This window comes from Prorops nasuta, unplaced genomic scaffold (assembly GCF_024137725.1).
Source record: "Prorops nasuta isolate Cenicafe-Biocafe unplaced genomic scaffold, Cenicafe_Pnas_1.2 PNAS00003, whole genome shotgun sequence".
NCBI classification, from domain to species: Eukaryota; Metazoa; Arthropoda; class Insecta; order Hymenoptera; family Bethylidae; genus Prorops; species Prorops nasuta.
The window spans coordinates 11,563,640-11,585,332 of NW_027116800.1; the positions used below are offsets into that span (position 1 = coordinate 11,563,640).

Genomic DNA, 21,693 nt, shown 5'->3' on the forward strand with positions numbered 1-21,693 from the left:
TTGGCAGCGATTGACCGCGTATCAAAGCGGAATTGATTGTTTGCGGAAAAATCAGCAGACTGAAATAAAATAATAGAGAAAAGGAGCGAGGGAAAATAAAATGAATTGGCTAATTTTTGATAAACCAGCCGTGATTGGGTGCGCGTTGCTCGCCGATTGCATTTTGGCTCTTTCACAATCCACACGATTTATGAAGGAATGGTCGATAAAGGACAGAAAAGGATTGTGCATTTATTCGTTCAAGAAGCACCGACCACGCATGCAATTGACAGCACAAATTGAAACGCCTCTCAGATTTCCTTTTAAATCTTTATGGAAAAGTCACCAAAGAGCTCCGTGAAATTACCTCATTTACACTGACTTCCGCATTTTGTGGTGACTAACGCGATAATTGCCTCTCTTACTTTCGCATATTATACGCACAGATTCAACAAAACCACGCGTCTCTCGCTCGTTCAACAACGATATAAATTATATTTTACCACCCCCCTCCCCCTCCCCCCACACTTCCATTCCCACGTATTCTCGTTTTTCATCGAAAATTCAGTAATTTTATTCCTGATATAATATTGTACACCTTATTATTTTATGACGATCATAACGATAATCGATCGTTTTGAGTATACATATACAGTATTATAAACTGATTAAACTGACATTTTGGTTATTTTTCACCGGGGCCTGTGCACGTACGAACATATAAATAGAGATTTTCACTGTGTTTTTATATGGATTACAATTTCACCAGAATGATAATAAGAAGCTAAATTATTGGCAGATGGCAAATATCACATGCTCCCAAGCGGAGAATTGATGATAATAAATATAACGCGCAACGATATCCAGGCAACTTATCGCTGCAGGACTCATCATCGAATAACGCAGGAAACCGTTATCAGCACCAATATAGGCCGAGTGCAATTGACTGGTGAGTCTGTGATACTAAATTATGGATTTTCATCAAACGAATACTCTCTCCATTTGAAATAGTAAATATTCATATCTTCCCTTTTTACGTAATATTAACGTGAAAAACACATGGTTTTTTTCTTTGCCATTTCACATTATACGATCTAACGAAAAAAGAGGAGGAGGAGTATTATACGCGTACACTCTTTTCTCAAAGTTCTTCGAGTCTTTTTTAACGGAGGATATCTTGTAATGAAGCAATATAAATTCGAACCGCACTGTTTTCTCGCCTTTAATATTGTAACAAATGGACGTAACTCGTTGAAAAATATCTCGAAGGAAGGAAGGAGTGTCTAAAAATCAATGAGAGAGAGAGAGAGAGAGAGAGACAATCTGCAGCGAAGAAGCAGAAAATTTCAAGGATCCATCATTCCTCGACGTTTCTTTTTTCACTGTTGCAGAGATTCGAGGTTTTATGCCACCAATTATAAACGAGAAGATTTTGTTTATGTCCGCCCGAGTCGACGATACCGTAGTGATTCCGTGCGTGGCTTATGCTAATCCTCAAACATCTAACAGGTAAGATTTACGAGTTAATATGTGTGTGCAGAGGGGATCTCATTCTCTCGAGAATGTATTCAGCGCATGATCCTAGGAAGCATGGAGGAGCCACTAGAGCTTTTTCCCCCGTGAATTTATCTGCGGTATAGTCGCAATATCTTATTTTACCGGTTAACTCGAATGGCTAATATCCGGCTCTTCGGATTTATAGACTTATGTTTTCATCGAGCGGAAGAGACTAAATAGAAATCTCTCTCGGTGTCTTGGTTTCATCAGTTTCTCCTAGAGAATATCCCGAGGAAATATCTAAAAACGTTTTTTCGACCCAATATAATGCAAATCCTAGCAAATACTCAGCCTTGTGTGACGAAGAAATTTATTCCTGTTGAGATTTAATCGAATATTTTAAAAAACGTTATCCGCTCGTGTTATCGGAATTACGGGGGGGGGGGGGGGCAAATGAAGAATTCAATTAGGAAAATAATAGTAGTAGATTAATTGGTTAGTATAGTTATACACGCGCTTGAAACAATGGGCTTGTGTGAATTCATTATATAGCAACGTTAAACTTGATAAAAGCACATTACTTTTTCACCCGCTAATTTTTATGAAAATATACGCTCACCTTTTTCACGTGCGAGCCTGGCAGGTTAAAAGTAGCAGATTTAGCGGATTTAGAAAGGAATATTTTCGGAATACGCGCGGTTATCACGTTAATTCATCCGTGCGGAACACGGCCGAGAGATTAGATGGTAGATCCAGCCATTAGTCTTAGGCTTATAACGATACTTCGGTTAAAAACCATGCATTTCCGGGAACAGGAAACAATAGTAGCATATTTTATATCTCGTAACTAGATTCTACCGAATTTATTACAGCCGAGTGCAGTATTCTTCCTAAGAAAATTTTCCCTTCCTTTTTCAGCAATAAAAGCCTGCACTTTCTACTTCTAAATCATTTAGGAACTATTTTCGCGCAAAGTAACCCAATATGTATATCACACAGTGCCAGTTCACGTTCTCTGGGTTACGTCAAGCTCAATATATGCCACTATCTAGCTCTATCCAAGATTCGCGACTCTGCTTTATTTAATATTTCATGTATAGGTAAGGAATACTACCGTCTACTATATATGTATATGTTTGTATGTATATACAGATATATATAGATACAGTGTCCCTCGATCGTAGCTTCAGACTAGAGGGAATTTCTGATAGCTCTTTGAGGTATTTAGCAAATCCGTGTCAGCCAAAGCTGAGCCACAGGCTGAATATAACAGGTGAAATTATCTTCCACGCCTGACACAAGATTTCCTTTTTTACTTTGCGCTAACAAGTACTGCCATCCAACCGGTCGAATTCCCGGATTTAGCCGGATTAGAATCTCGCGCTTTGTCCTGAAAACGAGCAAGACCCGAAACGGCTTTCCACCATCGTTCAATGTTGTCTCGCTCAGAGCGACAAAAACAATTTTTAATCTCCCCATTAAATTGGGCTTACCATCAGTCCTTCTCTCGAAATCATACTAGAAACTCATCTCATAAAAAGAACCGTGCACTTTCGTGTAAAGCAAATAAGGTTATATATATATATATATATGTATATGTGGGGGATTGATTTTGTAAAAAGAATTTTCTTTGTCACAAAGAGACGAAGCGAGAAATCTAAAAGTTCGTTACAGTATGTGAGGTATAAATAAATTGGATCGAAGAAGCTTTTGCAACAATATTTAATAATTGCAGCTTTTAACTTTTAGCCTGCTACATCTCTTCATTTGTAGAGAAACTTTATCCAGGAGTCTATCGAGACTTCACTGAGTGAGAGAGCAAGTTGGGACTTTATCGAGATTCGGTTGCGCACGAAAACTAATCGAAACTTCGTCGGAATCCAATCAAGACTTATCCAGGATGTTTTGTGAGTCCGTGAGAAGTATCCAACAACATCTGCAAATTCCTTGTAGGGACACACAGAGTCTTGAGATTTGATAAAATGTTGGTGTGATCTAATATAGGGACTCCGATGAGATTTCATAAAATGGTCACGATATTCTAACTACAGCAGTGTACGAGACTACAGAAAAGTGTAGGTACGCCCAAACAAGGTTTGGTTAACCGAAACTTGCTGACTTAATTCCATCTTACCTCGTACTAACTCGAAAAGCTACGATTTATCTTACATTTCAATGGCCCACTTCTCTGGATTTCTTCCTTTTTTTCCCCTTCTTTTTCAATTTAATTATATAGTATTATACCAATTTACCCGGTTTTCATTTGTGCACAATAATAATATATAATGATGATAAACAGTAATAATAAACTATTGATCTTCGTCAAATATTATCACATTTTTTAATTTATTAAAATACCCCTTTGTTTATAATTATTATTCAATATTTAATTTCATAAAATACGATAGAACGTTAAATGATATTACCGTTGGCTGATATGGCATATTTCAAACAAATATATATATATACATAAACGAGCATCAACGAATAAATAATAATCGATCGCAGTCGAAACTCCAGGCCTCCCTAAAAGCTTAAAATTATCTATAATAGTCTCTAATTCCTCTTTGCACATAATTTATACAACCGTGCATAAGCATCACGTACAATTATTTGTGCGTATTCGCTAAAAGTCTTGAAAATTCGTGCTTAATCCTCTTAAAGAGTTGAGTAAAGGGGATAAAAGTAAAATTAATTCTTCTCCGAAGGAAATTTTATTATTCGTTAAACTGCTGAGAGGGGCCTGCTACCTTTTAGTGCACATGAGGATAGTTTTTCATTGATCAAATATTTTCCCTCTTGCTAACTTTATATGCGATGCATAAACAAGGAACAATAGAACGGACAGATAAGGAGTACAATGTACGCATACGAATATCTCACGTTACATAAAACGCGATACTTCTTCTCTCCCAGTTGCGCTTGTTCCTTTTGCATCTTTGAATTTAAAATTTAAATGAAAATTTCACATTCGTTTTATCTGCACGAAAGTCGCGAAAACAGAAATACAGCAAATCTTCAGGATCAATAAAATTCCTTAATTAATTTATCGAATACTAAGGATATTTTTAAAACGCCAGGTGGTTGATTGTAATTTTAACAGAAGGATCGTGACCAGTGATAATGTTTGAGAGTTCATGCATAGATATAAATGGATCGAACTATGAACAAATATCCGATGGGTCTTCGACCCAGTTTCGATGAGCCATTGCAAACAGATGCTCCGAGATGGGGCAGAAGGGTTAATAGCGTTTATCGCATCATCCATCAATCATTCAATCTATATAGTATAGCGTGTGTTTAAACAAAATGAAAGCTTCAGAGATGGCGATTAATCGTTATGGTAAGAGGAGAGACGGTCGGTCTGTTATGCTTATAAAGTGCAATGCATACATAATTCCATTAATGCCGTTACTTGCATAGAAAATTGAATCGCAAATCACCACTCCGCCATCTTGGATTTTTCTTTCAGCTTCTTCCGCGAGTATTATAAGGATGAGTCTCTGGTCAAAATGGAGAAAAATTATCATAATCATTTTCCATGGAAAAGAAAATCAATTCTTCCCTCGGAGGATGAGGAGAGTTGGATTTGTTCAGGGTTTAGTGGAAGATTGAGGTAGTATAGAGACACACACACATCTATATATACAGGGTGTTTCACGTAAGGCGCCCCAGCTCGAAAAGAGGACTTAGAGCGCATGGTGGGGGCAGATGCATCTTATTGGCCGCGGTTAGAGAGAGAGAGTAAGAGAAAGAGGATAAGAGTTGACCAAACATGACTGATGTGAGCGGGGAAGGGAGGGGCAGCGATACGCTAGGCGTATCGTCTAGTAAAGGATAGCTCTATCCTTCTCCACGTTAATCCTTTTCTCTCCCTCCGCGGCCAATTAGATGCATCTGCCCCCACCATGCCCTCTGAGTCCTCATTTCGAGCTGGGGCGCCTTACGTGAAACACCCTGTATATATATATATATATATATATGAGAAAAGGTCGCAGGTAGTCTTCATGTATATTTACGAAGGGAATCGAGATGAAGAAGGAAAGCGTCGTGTACAGACATTCGGCTGAGATTGTATTAGCGATACAAACAATCCAACCGCTGATTACAGAGGCTGCTTCTGACAATCTATTAAATATTCCGTATATACGTATATATACGTATATGTAAGCCGGCGTAGTCTGCGTATTTCTATTCAGCTCTGTGTTTGTACCTCTACCTCCTCCCCCCCCCCTCCCCTATCCCCCTCTACCCATCCAGTTTTCGTCACTATAGGAAGCTATAGACGAAGAGAAGTGGGAGATCGTTGGAATGGGTAATGTCAGAGGTATAAAAGGAAAGGGATGGAAAGTACGAAAATGAAGGCAAATTCGAGGAAAAAAGAGAAGCATGCAAGAAATCATAGGACGAAAGGTGAAGAATTCTGTGTGGGTGTGTGTGTGTGTGGTTGGATAGGGGGGGGGGGGGAAGAAGGATGGTAGTTTGAGGGTTTGCTGACGCAGTAGAGGATTCCAGCAGCGAGTTTCCCTCACAATCCAACATTGCTTATCCAATTGCCATTTCCTTCCCACTCCTAGCCGACCTTTTCGTCCTAAATTCGATTAGCTATTCGCTACACGTCTATAGATATACTTTTCTTGCACGATACCATAGCATGGGTCTCGTTATAAATTTATACCGATTTCGAGCCAGACAAATTTTCATCGTCATCCTCTCACACTCTGCACCAATCGATTAGTTCGTATTTCAAGTATCCTCGCGATTTTTCCAATCGCTAACACCCTAACACCCTAACAAATGAAACTGCGCGCAAGATTGTCGATATCTGTATTTAATCTTATATATATGTAAGAAATACGTTTTTCTTTTCAATTAAAACCGTAATTTTTGTTAGGAAGCACGATCAATTATTAGATAAAACGATGGTGGAAAATGAAAACGTCGGGGTGGATTGTCAATTTATTGGAATTTATCAAGCAACGATAAAAAACGTGGCGAGTTGAGTTTTGAGGTTAGGCGGAAGCGGAGAATATCAAATGTACCGCGTAAGATTGAAAGCTAAGCAAATGATATTTTAATAGATCGATAGTTTTCAGCAAACGTGACCTCGATAAATTTCTATGGATAATCTAGACATTTCTTCTGACATTCAGACATATCTCATCGAATTGCCAGCTCCCGTTTGCCTGCTACCGAGAAGGAGAGGTCTTCCCATACCGGGGATTCCCAGACGCGAAATATATCTATATATATCTATAGATATAATTTCTAGTTTCCTGCTAACACCTCTATTTCTCCAGGCTGCTGCACTGATTCGCCTTAAGCCGGTTCCTCTGAATACGCAGAGAGAAATCGATTAGTAGATATTATGTAACATATATGTATGTAGCACTAGTATATGTACAGCCTTAATGATTTCTGCTCCGACGAAACTCCTTCTATTACAAATAATATCCTTTGAGTCAAATGAAACGAAAAACTGACTCGTATATAGCAGAACAGAATAATTAACTTTCACCTGCTTCGTTATATTTTCCTTTTGGATTTTTCTATTTTTGAAAAAGAAAAAACTCGATTTTTTCTCTCATCCCCCCAAAGACTCGGTGGATTATTATCATTGTGGTTTTAAAATTAAATAAGCTGTCAAACGCATTTCATATTGCATATATTGCACGAAATTTCCTTCTGATCCATTTGTTTAATATATTGCGATTGAAATCACAGTGATTTTTTATTCATTGGGATATTTCATCATTCTATCTTCATTATTTTAAATCCTGTATAATGGAGAAGCGTGCAGCTTACGAAGTGCCAGCGCAGCATCCAACGTTAAATTTGATTAGCCATTCGATACGCCTACAGGCAAATGCGTTGATATTTTCACTTTGTCAGTATGCCCAACCGTGCTCCGCAAGTTCAAAGCTTTGTTCCGCTTTAGACGATTTTTTGTTCACCGTTATGCTAACGTAATCCAAAATCTGAAATAGTATAACCAAACTGCTTACTCGTTCTTGGCTAAGTATTCAGCAGCAAGCAGGGAAACAAGTATTGATTTCATTTCGTTCATAACTCAAAGGGCATTTAGATCACCAGTATTTGCCCATCCAAAGGGAATAATCAACGGGTTTTCGAAATTTAACAGTATTAAATTAAGTTAATGCAATTACGATTTATATTATCGGACAAAAATTTTATAAGCCGAACTTGAAAACGTTGAGCATTTAGTTGAAAAAGATTTGGAATTTAATATTTCCAGCGTTGGATTCAAATCTCTTTATTAGTTTCTCATAATTTAATCTTATTATATTGCTCGGTTTGGCCTATATATATATAGATACGTATTTTCGGGGACACTTGCAATTTCAACAATCACTTAGATTCACAACCGCATGATGTACAGTTAAACCGTGTCCAGTGTCGTTGGGGATAGATGAGAGTTCGATTCCTTTGACTGTTAACGTGCCTGTGGCTGTTTTGCTTCCATGCAGTGGCGTACGCTCATAGGCGCCAGCATGGCGAGGGGCAAGGAAAATTTTGCTCGCTCCACAATAAAATATTCATAGTTCTCCTCGTGCATTTTTACCATCTTAACCAATTTGAGTTACATTTATGTCAGAAACCTCTCTGAAAAAAATGCTGCAGGCACCCTCGTCGACTCAACACCATCAACACGATTCATCGCGACGGTCTCTCCATCCAACCCATCGCTGTCGCCATTATTAATTCTATTCCATACTCTGAGCAATTATTCAGATACACTCTCTGCAAATTAAACCAAAGATTCCTTTTTTACATCACAACCGTTACTGTACCGGGTGTCCAGCGTTTAAATCGTTCCTAAGCATAGACGCAAAAATAATTATATATATATGTCTCCACCACTATTAGAGTTATCAAAATTTTCCATAGAACCTTTTCGATTGGAAATAAAAAGAACTTTAGAAATGATCCTATGCAAAATTTTGATATCTCTTATAGTTGCGGAGATAGAAAGAATTACACGTTTGCTTAAATCTTGTTTTCTTTCAAATGTATATGACTCTATCTATATACTATATACATTTAAAAATTAGAATTTATAAAAAATAAAGATAAAAGGGGTGAATTTATCAAAAATTCTTCTCGAGTGATTATCCATGTTATTCTATATATATACTGGGTGTATCACCGAAGGCGCACCAGCCTCGAAATGACCGTAAGAGGACGGATAGCGCGTGGTGGGGGTCGACGCATAACATTGGACGGAGTTAGATACAGCGCGAGTAATAGATGGAGAAAGGCAGGGCTATACGCTCCTATACGCTTTGCCTATGCCTTCCCCCCTCCCCCATCAACGCGACACCAATAGTCACAGTCTCTCTCTCTCTCTCCCTCTTCTCTCTCCCCGCCGATTCCATTTCTTTATTTTCATTTACCCAGGAGGCGTTTTCGTCCTTCTCTTCTATCAAGTCAATTCTTGCGGATTACTAAACACATTAATTTTTAGCATAAAATTGAAAAGCGTTAGCTATCTTTTCCACACCACCTTGAGGTAGATAGCTAGTCGCGTTTTTTTTTAAAGTGGTTTCCCCCGGAGGCCTAATCCACTGGATAACTCAAAGTAAAGTTAGCTTACAAATTCTCAAAATATCCCCCCTTTTGCTGCGAACAAAGGTTAGCTCTTCGAATTATGTCGCGTGTTGCTCGTCTCACCATGTCCGGCGTGATTGTTCTGAAGGCCGCAATGATTTCTTCACGAATCTCCATCATTCTATCCTCACGCTGATTTTCCATTAGACGCTTTATGTGTCCCCACAAAAAGTAGTCGCATGGATTAAGATGTCGAAGAGCTAACCTCCGTTCTCAACAAAGAGGGGGATATTTTGAGAATTTATAGGCTAGCTCTATCCAGTGGATTAGGCCTCCGGGGGAAACCACTTTAAAAAAAACGCGCCTAGCTATCTACCTCAAGGTGGTGTGAGAAAGATTGCTAACGCTTTTCAATTTTATGCTAAAAATTAATGTGTTTAGTAATCCGCAAGAATTGACTTGATAGTAGAAGAAAAGGACGAAAACGCCTCCTGGGTAAATGAAAATAAAGAAATGGAAACGGCGGGGAGAGAGAGAGAGAGAGAGAGAGAGAGACTGTGACTATTGGTGTAGCGTTGTTGGGGGAGGGGGGAAGGCATAAGTAAAGCGTATAGGAGCGTATAGCCCTGCCTTTCTCCATCTAACTCCGTCCAATGTTATGCGTCGACCCCCACCACGCGCTATCCGTCCTCTTACGGTCATTTCGAGGCTGGTGCGCCTTCGGTGGTACACCCTGTATATATATATATATATATACAATCCGTCAAATCGATTTCTCGGTGTAGGTGGTACTTCAAGAAAAACCAGAGGGACGAGCCGATCGAGCACTCGGATCATTATGGAATTCAGGACGGGAATCTGATAATACAGGGAGTGCAAGAGAACGACGGTGGTTTGTATCTGTGCACCGCGGCTAATTCCGAGGGCAGCGAGACCCTGGAAGTTACATTAACCATTTCCGCTCCGCTGAGTGTTCACGTGCAGCCTGCTATTCAAACTGTGGATCTTCATAAGCCGGCGCATTTGGTAATTTTCCTTTAATCTTAATTTACAAAGAGCCAGGGTAACTTGAGTGTGCGCTCCTTCCGGAAGATCCTAGCCTCTCGTAATTTACAAACGCGAGGGCTAAATACGGAAATACGACTGGGAGAGCACTCGGGAAAACAAGAATACGGAGAAGGTTGTTTCAGTGGTAGAGCTCCGCAGCGAGAATTTGCTAAACTTACTCAAAAATACATATGTTTCGAGCTTGACACTGTGCGAAATCTACTAAGCTTTATATATATATATGTATATAACGATAGGACTCTGGACAGGTAATAATATTCGCAAATAAACATTACTCCCATGATTAGAATTTTTACAGTATTATATATATATATATATATATATGTATAATATTAATCTTTTTTATCGGTATAATATATTTTAAATCGAAAAGAATTATCCTAGCGTTCCAAATGATGAAACTCGTCCTCGCGTGCAGTATTAAACGTAAATATTTTGATAATCATTGAATTGCAAATGAACATTATTGAAAATTTATGAAAGCGAAACATGTATTTGGGGAGTATTGGAGAAATGGATGGTATTAGAGTGCTGGGAGTATATGGAAGGAATCGAGATGGATAAAATGTTAAAAAAAAGAGTAGCTGCATTAAGAAGGATGAAATTTTTATAGCACGTTTTAACGTTTCAGACGTGTATCGCCAGTGGGTTCCCCCAGGCTGCTCTGTATTGGATGAAGGACGGACAACCATTAAGGATGGGCGTACGTGTTAAGATTTCGGAGAATCGTATATCCGTGATGTCAGTTGCACGCGAGGATCGCGGTATGTACCAGTGTTTCGTGAGAAACGAGTACGAGATGTCCCAGGGAATTGCGGAGCTCAGATTGGGCGGTAAGCGAACTATACTCTCTCAGCTTCTTCTCCTTCTCCCTCTCTCCACTGCAAACTCTACACCGAGTGCAATAATAATAATGATAATAATTAATTCAGGCTACTGGAAAGAAATAATTTATCATCGTACTCGACAGCGACGCGATTTTAAATAAAATATAACCAATGTTTTATAAAACTAGAATCTACAGACGTATATATATATACATGATAAATAATAAAAGGCACAATTGTATAACTATCACGAGAATGTTTTTTTAACGGAAGCTAGAAGGAGAGAAAGTTCGGAGTAATTAGTAGTGGGAAATGCTTGAAATTGCAGAGATAGCACCGCAATTGGTGTCGAGGTTTATCGAGCAGACGATGCAGCCAGGACCCTCGGTGTCCTTAAAGTGCAGCGCGACCGGAAATCCCACGCCGCAGATTTCCTGGCTGCTGGATGGCTTCCCCCTGCCGCAGAACGACAGGCTCCTCATTGGGCAATACGTGACCGTCTACGGGGACGTAATCTCCCACGTGAACATCACCTCGGTGACCCCCGAGGACGGCGGCGAGTACGAGTGCACCGCCGGCAGCCGAGCAGGAGAGGCCAAGCACTCCGCGAGGCTGAATATTTACGGTAATTTTCTCGTTCACGACGAACCTCTTCAATTTTCTACGAGCTCTCTCTCTCTCTCTCTCTCTCTCTCTCTCTCAATTTTACCCCTTCTTTTCATCTCGTCTCTCCTTCTCCTCCTCCTCGTCACAGGACCTCTCAGCATCAGACCAATGCCGACCGTCTCCGCGGTAGCCGGGAAAGCGCTGAAAATCAAGTGCCCTGTTGCTGGATACCCAATCGAGTCGATAACTTGGGAAAAGGGTGAGTCGAGAACAATCTCTACCGCTATACCCTGCACGCATCACTCGCTTCGACGTTATTAAAGAGTCCTGTTTCCTTTGTAATTTTCCTAAACGAGAAAACCTGCGCAAAATCTATTATCTAACTTTAATCGCAGACGCAATTAAATTGCCCACGAACATGCGACAAAGGGTGGCTAATGGTACCCTCTTCATCGATACCATACAGAGCAAAGCAGATCACGGTATATATACCTGCACCGCCAGAAACAAAAATAGCATCACTTCCCAACGTACCGTCGAGGTTCGTGTACTAGGTAAGTCGCTCGAAAACTTGGTCAAATGGCATCTATTGAGATTTATGAATTCAATTAAAACTTTTTACCGATTCAGTCTGTCGAGAAAGCATTTAAAGAAGAGATGGGAGTTTTGGACGTGTATAACCTTTTTACAATTAACTTTTAGCGAAAGAAAGCTAGGACCGATTGAATTAATCGGGAGATACAAAAGGGACATTCGCGTTATTCCTCTAATAGCGGACCAGAGGAATTTTGACTGTAGGGACAATAGTCAGTCAGAGCTTACTGGATACAAAAACGTTAATTAAGTTTTTTCTTTTCCATTAGAGAAATGGTCTAATTCGAGTCTATTCATCGTTGGATCAGCTGAGCTATTTTAATTATAATAACTTTTAAAGGCCCGGACATTCGCTGTTTAAAGACTCGAAATCTATGTACTTTGATGAAATATACTTTACTGCAATTTTATTGGTCAACGTGCCTTGTTATAAAATAAAGCATTTCATATTCGATGAGAAGATTTCTCGGCCTGTAAAAGTTAAAAGGAGGAGGAGGTAGAAACAGTGAAGTGTCTCATAATTAAAACGTATATAGATATATAATAAAGAGGCATACTCGGGATGGAATTTTGACCGACATGGGTGAACACTTGTAAAAATTTAATATATTCAAATATATATATATATGTAGAGTCTGAAAATATTTTACGCACAGAGCACAGCACCTCACTGCATTGCTCAAGCATCTATCCTTGCACGCGCTCTTCTCACTGCTCTCTATATTCTATGACACATTATGTACATAAAAAAGTCAATGTACATAAAACAATATCTATTTTCTATCGGTATGTACTTGCCTAAGTATCGATTTGTGTATGTGTTATCCGCTGACAAGCTCTTATACCGATACACTTTCCCTATCTAAAATCCACCATTATTATTAGGCTAGAGAAATACGTATCATTTTATTTATTTCCACTATAATCACTTTCGTTTGATTTGTGTACAAACATTTTTCGCGTCTTTCTTAATACTGGGAGTGTGACTATAATGATTCTGCCAAGAACCATTGCTCCATATAGAGGAACACACAAATAACTCTAATAAATGTGTCATTCCTTCATATAGGAAAACAACTGAAATCATAATAAGCGAATGTTTAAATTGATATTTCCATTGTTATCGAACCTTTCCCGTGTCTTGCAATAGCCTAGATTAGAATTACAGACAATTTGGCAGCTACCATTTATGAAATCTTACTATAAATCGAGTTTTCGTTATCCAATAATAATAATCTTATCTTGGAATATACCTGAATAAATAATTGGGTTGAGAAATGATTTATCAAATAAAAATAATCCTACTTTGGTCTATTAAATAAAAATAGGGAAACTCGATTTATCGGTAAAACCTGCCATAGACGTCACTAATGTGTGTGTGTGTATATATATATATACGTATACACATATAATATAGAAGAGGAGAAAACTGCAAGAGAGGCTTAAGCGAGCGAAGCTTCCGGCGGAAGTGGAGTTATCGTAAGAGCGGCCAACTTGCGAAACTGCTTGTGTGGAATGCCAGGTTTATCTGTGTTCTTTCAGTGCCACCTAAAATCACGCCTTTCGCTTTTGCTCGCGATTTAAACGTCGGGGATCGTACTAGCATACAGTGCGTGGTTGTAACGGGCGACCTGCCGCTAACTTTCACGTGGCTGAAAGATAACGTACCGATAGAGGGCGATCAGGAACAGGATGCGGGGGGCCCAGGACAGGAGTCCTCGCACGGCCATAGTTCTGCGGAGAATATTAACATGCCCGAGATGTCAGGCAGCAGACCCTACGGCACCGAGTTCCCAAGAAAGGCTATTACCATCCGGCAATACGATGCTTTTAACAGCGCCCTGAGCATTAGCACGATCGCACCCGCGCAGAATGGCACTTACACCTGTCGCGTGTCCAATGGCGCTGCCACCGTCGCTCATTCTGCACTACTTCACGTCAACGGTAAACGCGACACCGTTGATATAATTCACCGTCCCTTGCACGCTACGACACGACAGAGCTGGATTATCCGGCCCCGCATTGGCCGCACTGGCGCCCTCTACGCCCCTTAACTCACCCATCAACTAACCTAAAACTCCACTCGCTTCGCTACTACTTACTCACTTCTTCTTTTATTTTCCCTACCGACTTCCATCGTTAACGCCAAACACCCGTTTCCTCGCACTCTTCTCTCATCAAGCTTATTTCAATTCCATGGTCCCCTCTCTCAACCACCTAACCTTTGAACACCGATCCTTCGATTTTTTCAATAATATTTTTGCATAAAGTTTTTCAAGTTAAATTGCGTAGTTGTGTGCAAGTTAATATCGCAAAGTTTAAATTAACAATCTCGATACTTTGACATTTGATCGAATTTATGGTCGCGATATAACTTTTCCGTCTTAAAGTGAGCCACGTGGTTTGAAATTTCAACCAAATTCCTTTGGCCCTCGCGAAGAAATGCCAACTCTGTCGTTCGTATATGTATACCTCTTTTAAACTTTTCTCAGCTGCAGTCTTTACTTATCATGACATTTTCCGTCTTTTTAATCCTCGAGATCTATGTCGCGTACGACATGGTCCTTTTCTACTTTCTAATCGATGTGCACGAATGTTCTCTCTATTATTAATGGAGCTTGAACTCTGGAAATATTTAACGGTTTTAAAATTAAACTCTAATTAAAAGTAAAGTTCGCTATCTCCATTAATTGAGCTGAGAGAAGAATTCAAAATTTTCATATTTCTTCAGATCTTTCTAGCCTCTTTTTATCTCTTCTTGCACGCTCTGATCTTGCTCTTCTCTCTTTGCACGCTTTATTGCACGCTTTAAACAAAATTTCGTACAGACCCCCCTCTTCGTCCCCCGTCGCCTCAATCTACACATTTATCTACATAGTAAACATACAATTATCATACATTCATGAATATATTATCTATTTATCCGACACAACATCTTTGAACTTTGAACATCTAACCCAGACACACACGCACATAGTTGAACTGTACACTAAATATACATTTAATTAGCAGGTAAATCGAGTGACATTTGTGCGGCATCGAGAAAACATTTTTACAAAGTTTTTCTTCATATTTTTTATAATTTTTTCCTCACAGTCTACTTCACTAATACTTATTCGAGATAAATTATTCTTGAAATAACTTGAGAGAAATCTCTCGATGTCGCAGTATTTTTTACCATTTTGCGATTAATTACCTTGAATTCTTTATAATTCGCACACGTATATGTATCCAGTCTTTGAGACGAAGAACACGTAATTTTATTAACTGAACATTGAGAGTTTATCATTTTTATAATACTCGTCGTTTATATTCGTCGAATTGTTGTTTATGCCATTTGAGCTATATCCATTATGCGAATGACTATATTTTTTTATTAGTTATATCGTGTTATGTGGTATATCCAGTTTGAACAGTTTTGAACTAGTATACAGTAGCAGAGTTATATCATAAACGTTGTTTAATATTCTTGATCGTTATTATTAATACCATTATATTTTTTCATTATCATTATTATTATTACATTTCTTTCATCATCGAATTATTGTCGTCTTAAACGTTTTCGTATTGTTATTAGAATTCAGAGCCAAGCTGTAGACTTATCATAATATTTCAAGTATTTCCTAATATCTTGTGTGAGTCCAATATTTTTGCACTAATTAATATATTCAAGTAATTAAAATTTGAATCAATTATCGAGTATCTCTACGTAAATGCCTAGATAGTACTTATCATTTGCCACGACGATACAGCGGTAAGTATGGTATAAAATAGGATTTCTCACTAATTGTGTGTTTTCATATTTTCAGCCAATAGATCAATAACGCATAAAAAAACGAGATTGTTTGAAAAAATTCTTGTCCCGGTAAAGTTAGCTATAAAGACATAGTAGACCAATTGCCTTGAAGCTTTTATCGCGCGAAAATTGCGGTATTAATTCTGGCAACGCGTAGAAAGAAGGGTATATATATTTGCTAGCACATATAATGCATATAAATATAGCATATAGCTCATTCAATTTTGATTCACCATACCTCCTCTACTATTACATTAAAAAATAACTTACAAGCTTCTAAAAATTAGATTAAAAATTCATCCACGTCTCTCCAATATATCACTTGACTCCTTCAATTAATAAGCCACTCTTAATTACATCAGTGATCCGTGATAATTGACAATACGTTAAAATTAATTAACTTCAGTATTTGCTTTATCTAAACAATTCCGGTAGTCATACACGTGGTAATATTCCTCGGAGACGCGCATACACCGGATATTAATTGAAACGTGCCTAATCAGTATATCGAGATGACCATTAATCCCCACCTCAGTTCCACAAACACACGTATTTAATTCGCCACCCACACACGCTTATAATACTAATTATACGATAAAAAAGTACGAGTGGACTTTAATCGTTAAGAGGATGAATCAAGGATTATCGTGTTTATATCGAGTTAGATTGGGGGGGGGGATGCAAATAACTATAGGGTAATAATATTTATACGTGGGGGTGCAGGGATAAAAGGCGGAATCCCCCCTGCAGAGGCGCAAAGGATGATACTATAATAAAGTAGACGGTGTTTGGTAATTGAAACGTAGCGATCGATGAATCGCATTAGTCGATTAGGATCAGGGATGGTGTGGCACACACGTGATACAGTATTATGACACGTCACGTTATAGTTCCACCGCGGATTTCGCCGTTTTATTTCGGAAGCGGTGTGATGGAAGGAATGAGGACGCAGCTAATGTGCACCACGAGCCAAGGTGATCAGCCTTTCAACATAACTTGGTTGATGGACGACAAGCCGATTCAGGTCAGGGTGGACGATACAGCCACGGACCAGTCTAACTCAGCGATCGAAGCGAACGCTGGAATTCAGATAAGCGACTATCCACCATTTTCCAGCATCCTGACGATAAATAGCGTCAGCGCAAGGCACAGCGGCAACTACACGTGTCAGATCCGTAACGTCGCAGGCCTGGCGGAGCATTCAACCAGTCTTTTAGTTGCTGGTTGGTGTCTCGATCACGACATATGGTATCTGTAAGAAACTCTGTGTACATAAACCCACGCGCCATTTGCCTACTAGCACATCTACTCTCTTCTTGTATGCCTCGCCAACTATAAGGATCACCTGTCCAAAGCTTTAGGAACTACTCTTGCAAAGGGATTGGACTATAGGTTATGTTTGCACAATTCAATGTCGTCTTCTCTGATACTCTGATGGATAATCTCCGACGAAGCTCTTATACTTTGCTCACTACTCACTGCAGGTTATATCTGGGTAATCGCAACCCCATCTCCCTCCTCCCCCCCCCCCCCCTCCATCCTCTCCCTTTTCCTATTATTTGGAAAAATATGCACTTTTCAAAGAAAATGTTGATAACGAGTGGCTCTCCTGCTTTTCCAAAACTTATATGCTATTATATTCGTTTGGCCTTGAAAAGCCATGCAAAGGTCGTATGAAGGTCAAAGCTGGTTTTTCTTCAATTTTCTCCCTATTTTTTATTGCATACTCTTCTACCTTATCTCTATAACTTTCCAAAGCACTGTATTGATTTATGGATTCAACCAGTCGTTCGCTAGATATTTCGATTTGAAATTATAAGCAGACGAGTGACTGTACGCGTGTATGTGTAACGGTTGCGTACACTACTTCGGCTAAATCCACACATACGTGCAATTTCAAATCGAAATATCTAGCGAATGGTTGGATGTAATGATAAATCAATATAGCATTTTGAAAATATCTTGAAATAAGCTACAAGAATATGTAATGAAATATAGGTGAGCTCCGTTTAAGAAAAATTAGTTCGACCTTTGCTCGACCTCCGAGAAGCTGGAATAAATACCATTATAAAAAAATTTTTGAAAGTACGCGAAAACGCGTATATTTTACTTTTGAAAGAATTGCATATTTCACAGAGTAATTGGGATAGGTGAGGGGGGAAGGGGTGACTTTATGATCACCCTGTACGTATACATATAAAGATCCAACCGAACCAGTCGATTGGGCATTCATTCGAGCTTCGTACAAGCTAGCGCGAATTTCACGGTGTGGTACAATTGAAATTATTTGCTTATTCGAGTCGACATCCGACTCTTTTAGTAGACGCTTGGTATCCTGATCACGCACCGGTATCTTCAAGAAGCTCCGCATACGTGATCCCCTCGCTTCTCTCCGTCGTCCGAACACCCCTTCTCTCTCTCTCTCTCTCTCACACACGAGTTTTCGGCTCTCTCGGAAAATAGCAGAAGACTACCTACAAAGAAGCCTTACGATACTTTCCACTTTGGGACTCATCCAAAAATCAGTACGGAACGAGTGCTTAGCCATGGCGCGCATTTTTCTATCTTGCAGCCATTTGGGCACTTCCCAATTGGACGCAGACGCGATTACCGGCAAACCAGAATATTTTTATCTTCCTTTTCCATGGCTCCACGAGGTACTCGCTTTATTTTTATAGCCTCTTCCTTCCCACTTACCGACCCTTCCCGTACCAATCGCTCATTCAAATACTTCCGACGGAACTGTCATTCGATTGCTCGCGAAACAAGATTTTTCTTGCAAAAAATAAGATTTCGCACATCCTCGGCAGGGCTTTCTATAATTTCATAGGAAATGAACGTACGTGGTACTTTGCGCTAAGTCACCTGCCAGTTATTATATTACTGGTTTTTACGGTCGAGTGCAACACTTGCACGCTATCCACATGTACGTTAATCATGTTTCTGCAGTTAGCATTTGATATATACTTGCCCTGTGTGTATATACAAGGATACGATACACTTGCAGCAATGAATAAATCGATACTTTCTAGCATATATATATACATAGATACTAGGAATTCGTAGACGCGAATACTTTGTAGAGGTACGGTTATTTAAATTATTTGGCTTAGATTCTTAAAATAACGTAGTATTATAACGAAGTCAGTATTACAGAGTGAAGAGTGGAACATCCAAACGTTCTATAAAGGCTTCTACTTTTTTTCTATATAAGAGAAGGGGATAAACCACAAGTCAATTAATATATAAATTAAGTAGTGTAGTTTATTAATATAATTTTTTATTCGTGATATTGAGGTATTTCATTTAGAGTTTTTATAAGTAAAAACCAAAAATAATGGTATTAAGAAAAAATTAGCACTTGTAGAACGTTTGAAATTTCCACTTTTCAAATACATTTGTTTCTCATTATTATAAATAACCTTTTATTAAGAGAGAGAAATATTCCTATGATTTAAACTTATTCGACAAAAAATATATTCCAATCCTTTTCAAGAAGTCTTTTTTTCCACATTTGGGGGAAGGAACTACCAATCGCCTTTTTTCTATGAATACTTATCGCGATACATAGCATTCTGCTACACGAGACTGGCAGTACGTAAAAGTATAAGCTTGACGAGTTTCGAGGAAAGGCAAACTGTATAAAGTCAACTCCCCCACAGCTCCTTTCACTCGCTTTACAATGGCCTGGCTAATGAGGAACTTTCCTTCAATAACAAAGAGCCAATGAAGTACAAGTAAGACTTTAATCACAGCATATTAATAAGGAGTCTCAGACATGAAAAAAAATTGGATTACCCTCTTTCTTTTTTTCTCTCGGCTCAACCAAAATGTTTAATATCGACTTAGGTAGGATATTCGATGATTACTTTAATATTTGTCATGCAAAAATGCTTGTGGCTGATGTAAAGCATGCATTCGATAATAAGTTAAACTTAGTCAATTTTTATCTTCGCATATTATCAAATTTACCTATATCACTTGAAATGACGATTTTCCTCCATAGGTAAAGAAATCTTTCAAATGGTCTTTTCTCCCCTCTTTAATTTTTCATATTACACAATTTAATCCTACAAATTTCAATATTAGTCGAGATTAACAATAATGAAAGAGAATTTCGTCAATTCAAGCAATTCATCAGTAGCATCTTCATCATGAAACTGTTATAATATTATTTCTCTAGTGATTGCGTGAGTACCATATCATATTGTGTCCTAAAATTGCATGCATTTCAAATTACGTAATAACGCATTATTATCAATTAGTTTACTCTGTAATAAAAGAAATTCTTTATTCTTAACGTCAAGATCAATAGATTTTCGAGATTCCTTGACAAACTCGTACGATAGTTCAATGTATTGATCAATCAATATATTCAGCACCTACAACGTTTTTCATAAACAAATACAATTCCGTGTGCAGGAGATATACAGGTTATCGTGTAAAAAGCAGAGAAATTGGCTAATAGGTTGATTGGGGTAGATTGAGCGATCGTGCGAGGTCACAAGAAAGAAATTAGTTAAAGAAGTAGGAAAAAGCGGAGAGCATCCTTCTTAGACAGATAAGGAAGAGAAATGGTTTGTGGGGGTTTTAATGTAAGGATGGGAATTTTTAGTACCACCTAAATGGACCGTGGAGCCCATGGATCAAAACGCCGTTGTAGATCATGGCATTTCAATCGCCTGTCAGGCTGAAGGATTTCCTGCCCCAACCGTAACTTGGAAGCAATCTATCGGTAAGCTACTACTAACTGGTCGTCCATACTCGACTTGAATGTGAAACAACTTACACTGCTCTCTCCAGACTCGATGGTTTCTTCCAGAATTTTTTTCTCTTGCTTCTCTTTGCTTCAAAATTCTTTAAAAAGCTTCTCTAGAAAACACGACATTTTGATCGATTAAAGGATGGGTCTATTTATACAACAGAGGAGGATTCTCGAAAAGTCATTTATCAGATATGCACAATTTGTTTTGATGAAAGATCGATGGTTCATCTGGAGCAACGAGTATGTTTTATTTATAGAAATGTGGCGAATGTCGGTTGTTGGGGGTCAAGGGTAAATAAGGAAGTAGCTAAGACTGAAATAAGTCAGACGTGCATGTATCACTCATGAGGGAATCGTTAGTATTTTACGCAGCGTTAGCATAGATATTGGCGTGTTTCGCTGACTGAGGAGTTTTAGGGTGACTTTTATATGCGAGTGGAAATGTGTGCCAGGTGAGACTCCAGGTGACTATAGAGAGCTGGGATACAGCAGCACGGAAGGCATCGGGGTGGTTGCGAATGGCACCTTGGTGATATCCAGAGTCTCCAGGGATAACGCTGGTTTCTACTTATGCCAGGCAAGCAACGGCATTGGTCCAGGCCTCAGCAAGCTCATTCGGCTGACAGTCCATGGTAAAGCATCTCAAGCAGCCCCTTATCCAAATTGCACCCGGAGCACGCGTATCCGTAAAATTCACCTCAAAGCTCTCGCGAATTTCCGGCGTAAAAACTAAAGATAAAAGCTTTTTCCTCGTAAAACCTTGCAATTATTTATCCTCTCTCTCTCTCTTGCTCTTTCATTCTTCGAAAGCTAATTATTTATTTAATAACAATTTAACATCCAATTTGTTAAAAAGGATAAGACTTCCTCTAGTCTTGTATACCTATATATATATACCAGAATGGAATGGGATTAAGGAATATTAAACTATATGCATGAGTTTATAAGTTCCGTCTGAAATGGGTGCATTAGTAATGGGGATTGCTTGGGTT

At 38.8% G+C, this 21,693-nt stretch overlaps 1 protein-coding gene across 3 annotated transcripts in view; it reads left to right on the forward strand.

Moving 5' to 3' along the window:
• Positions 1–21,693, forward strand: part of LOC136785827 (cell adhesion molecule Dscam2-like) — a 65,564-nt gene that overhangs the window by 36,241 nt on the left and 7,630 nt on the right. For 2 of the 3 annotated variants that reach the window (XM_066747113.1, XM_066747115.1), the window contains exons 4-13: positions 779–928; positions 1,371–1,488; positions 9,831–10,071; positions 10,745–10,946; positions 11,269–11,565; positions 11,695–11,805; positions 11,942–12,100; positions 13,683–14,084; positions 20,552–20,671; positions 21,154–21,333. In XM_066747113.1, the coding sequence (XP_066603210.1) occupies positions 779–928; positions 1,371–1,488; positions 9,831–10,071; positions 10,745–10,946; positions 11,269–11,565; positions 11,695–11,805; positions 11,942–12,100; positions 13,683–14,084; positions 20,552–20,671; positions 21,154–21,333 (1,980 nt within the window). Of the gene's footprint in view, positions 1–778; positions 929–1,370; positions 1,489–9,830; positions 10,072–10,744; positions 10,947–11,268; positions 11,566–11,694; positions 11,806–11,941; positions 12,101–13,682; positions 14,085–16,826; positions 17,160–20,551; positions 20,672–21,153; positions 21,334–21,693 lie in introns of all 3 variants that reach the window. The other variant, XM_066747114.1, reaches the window with a different exon arrangement.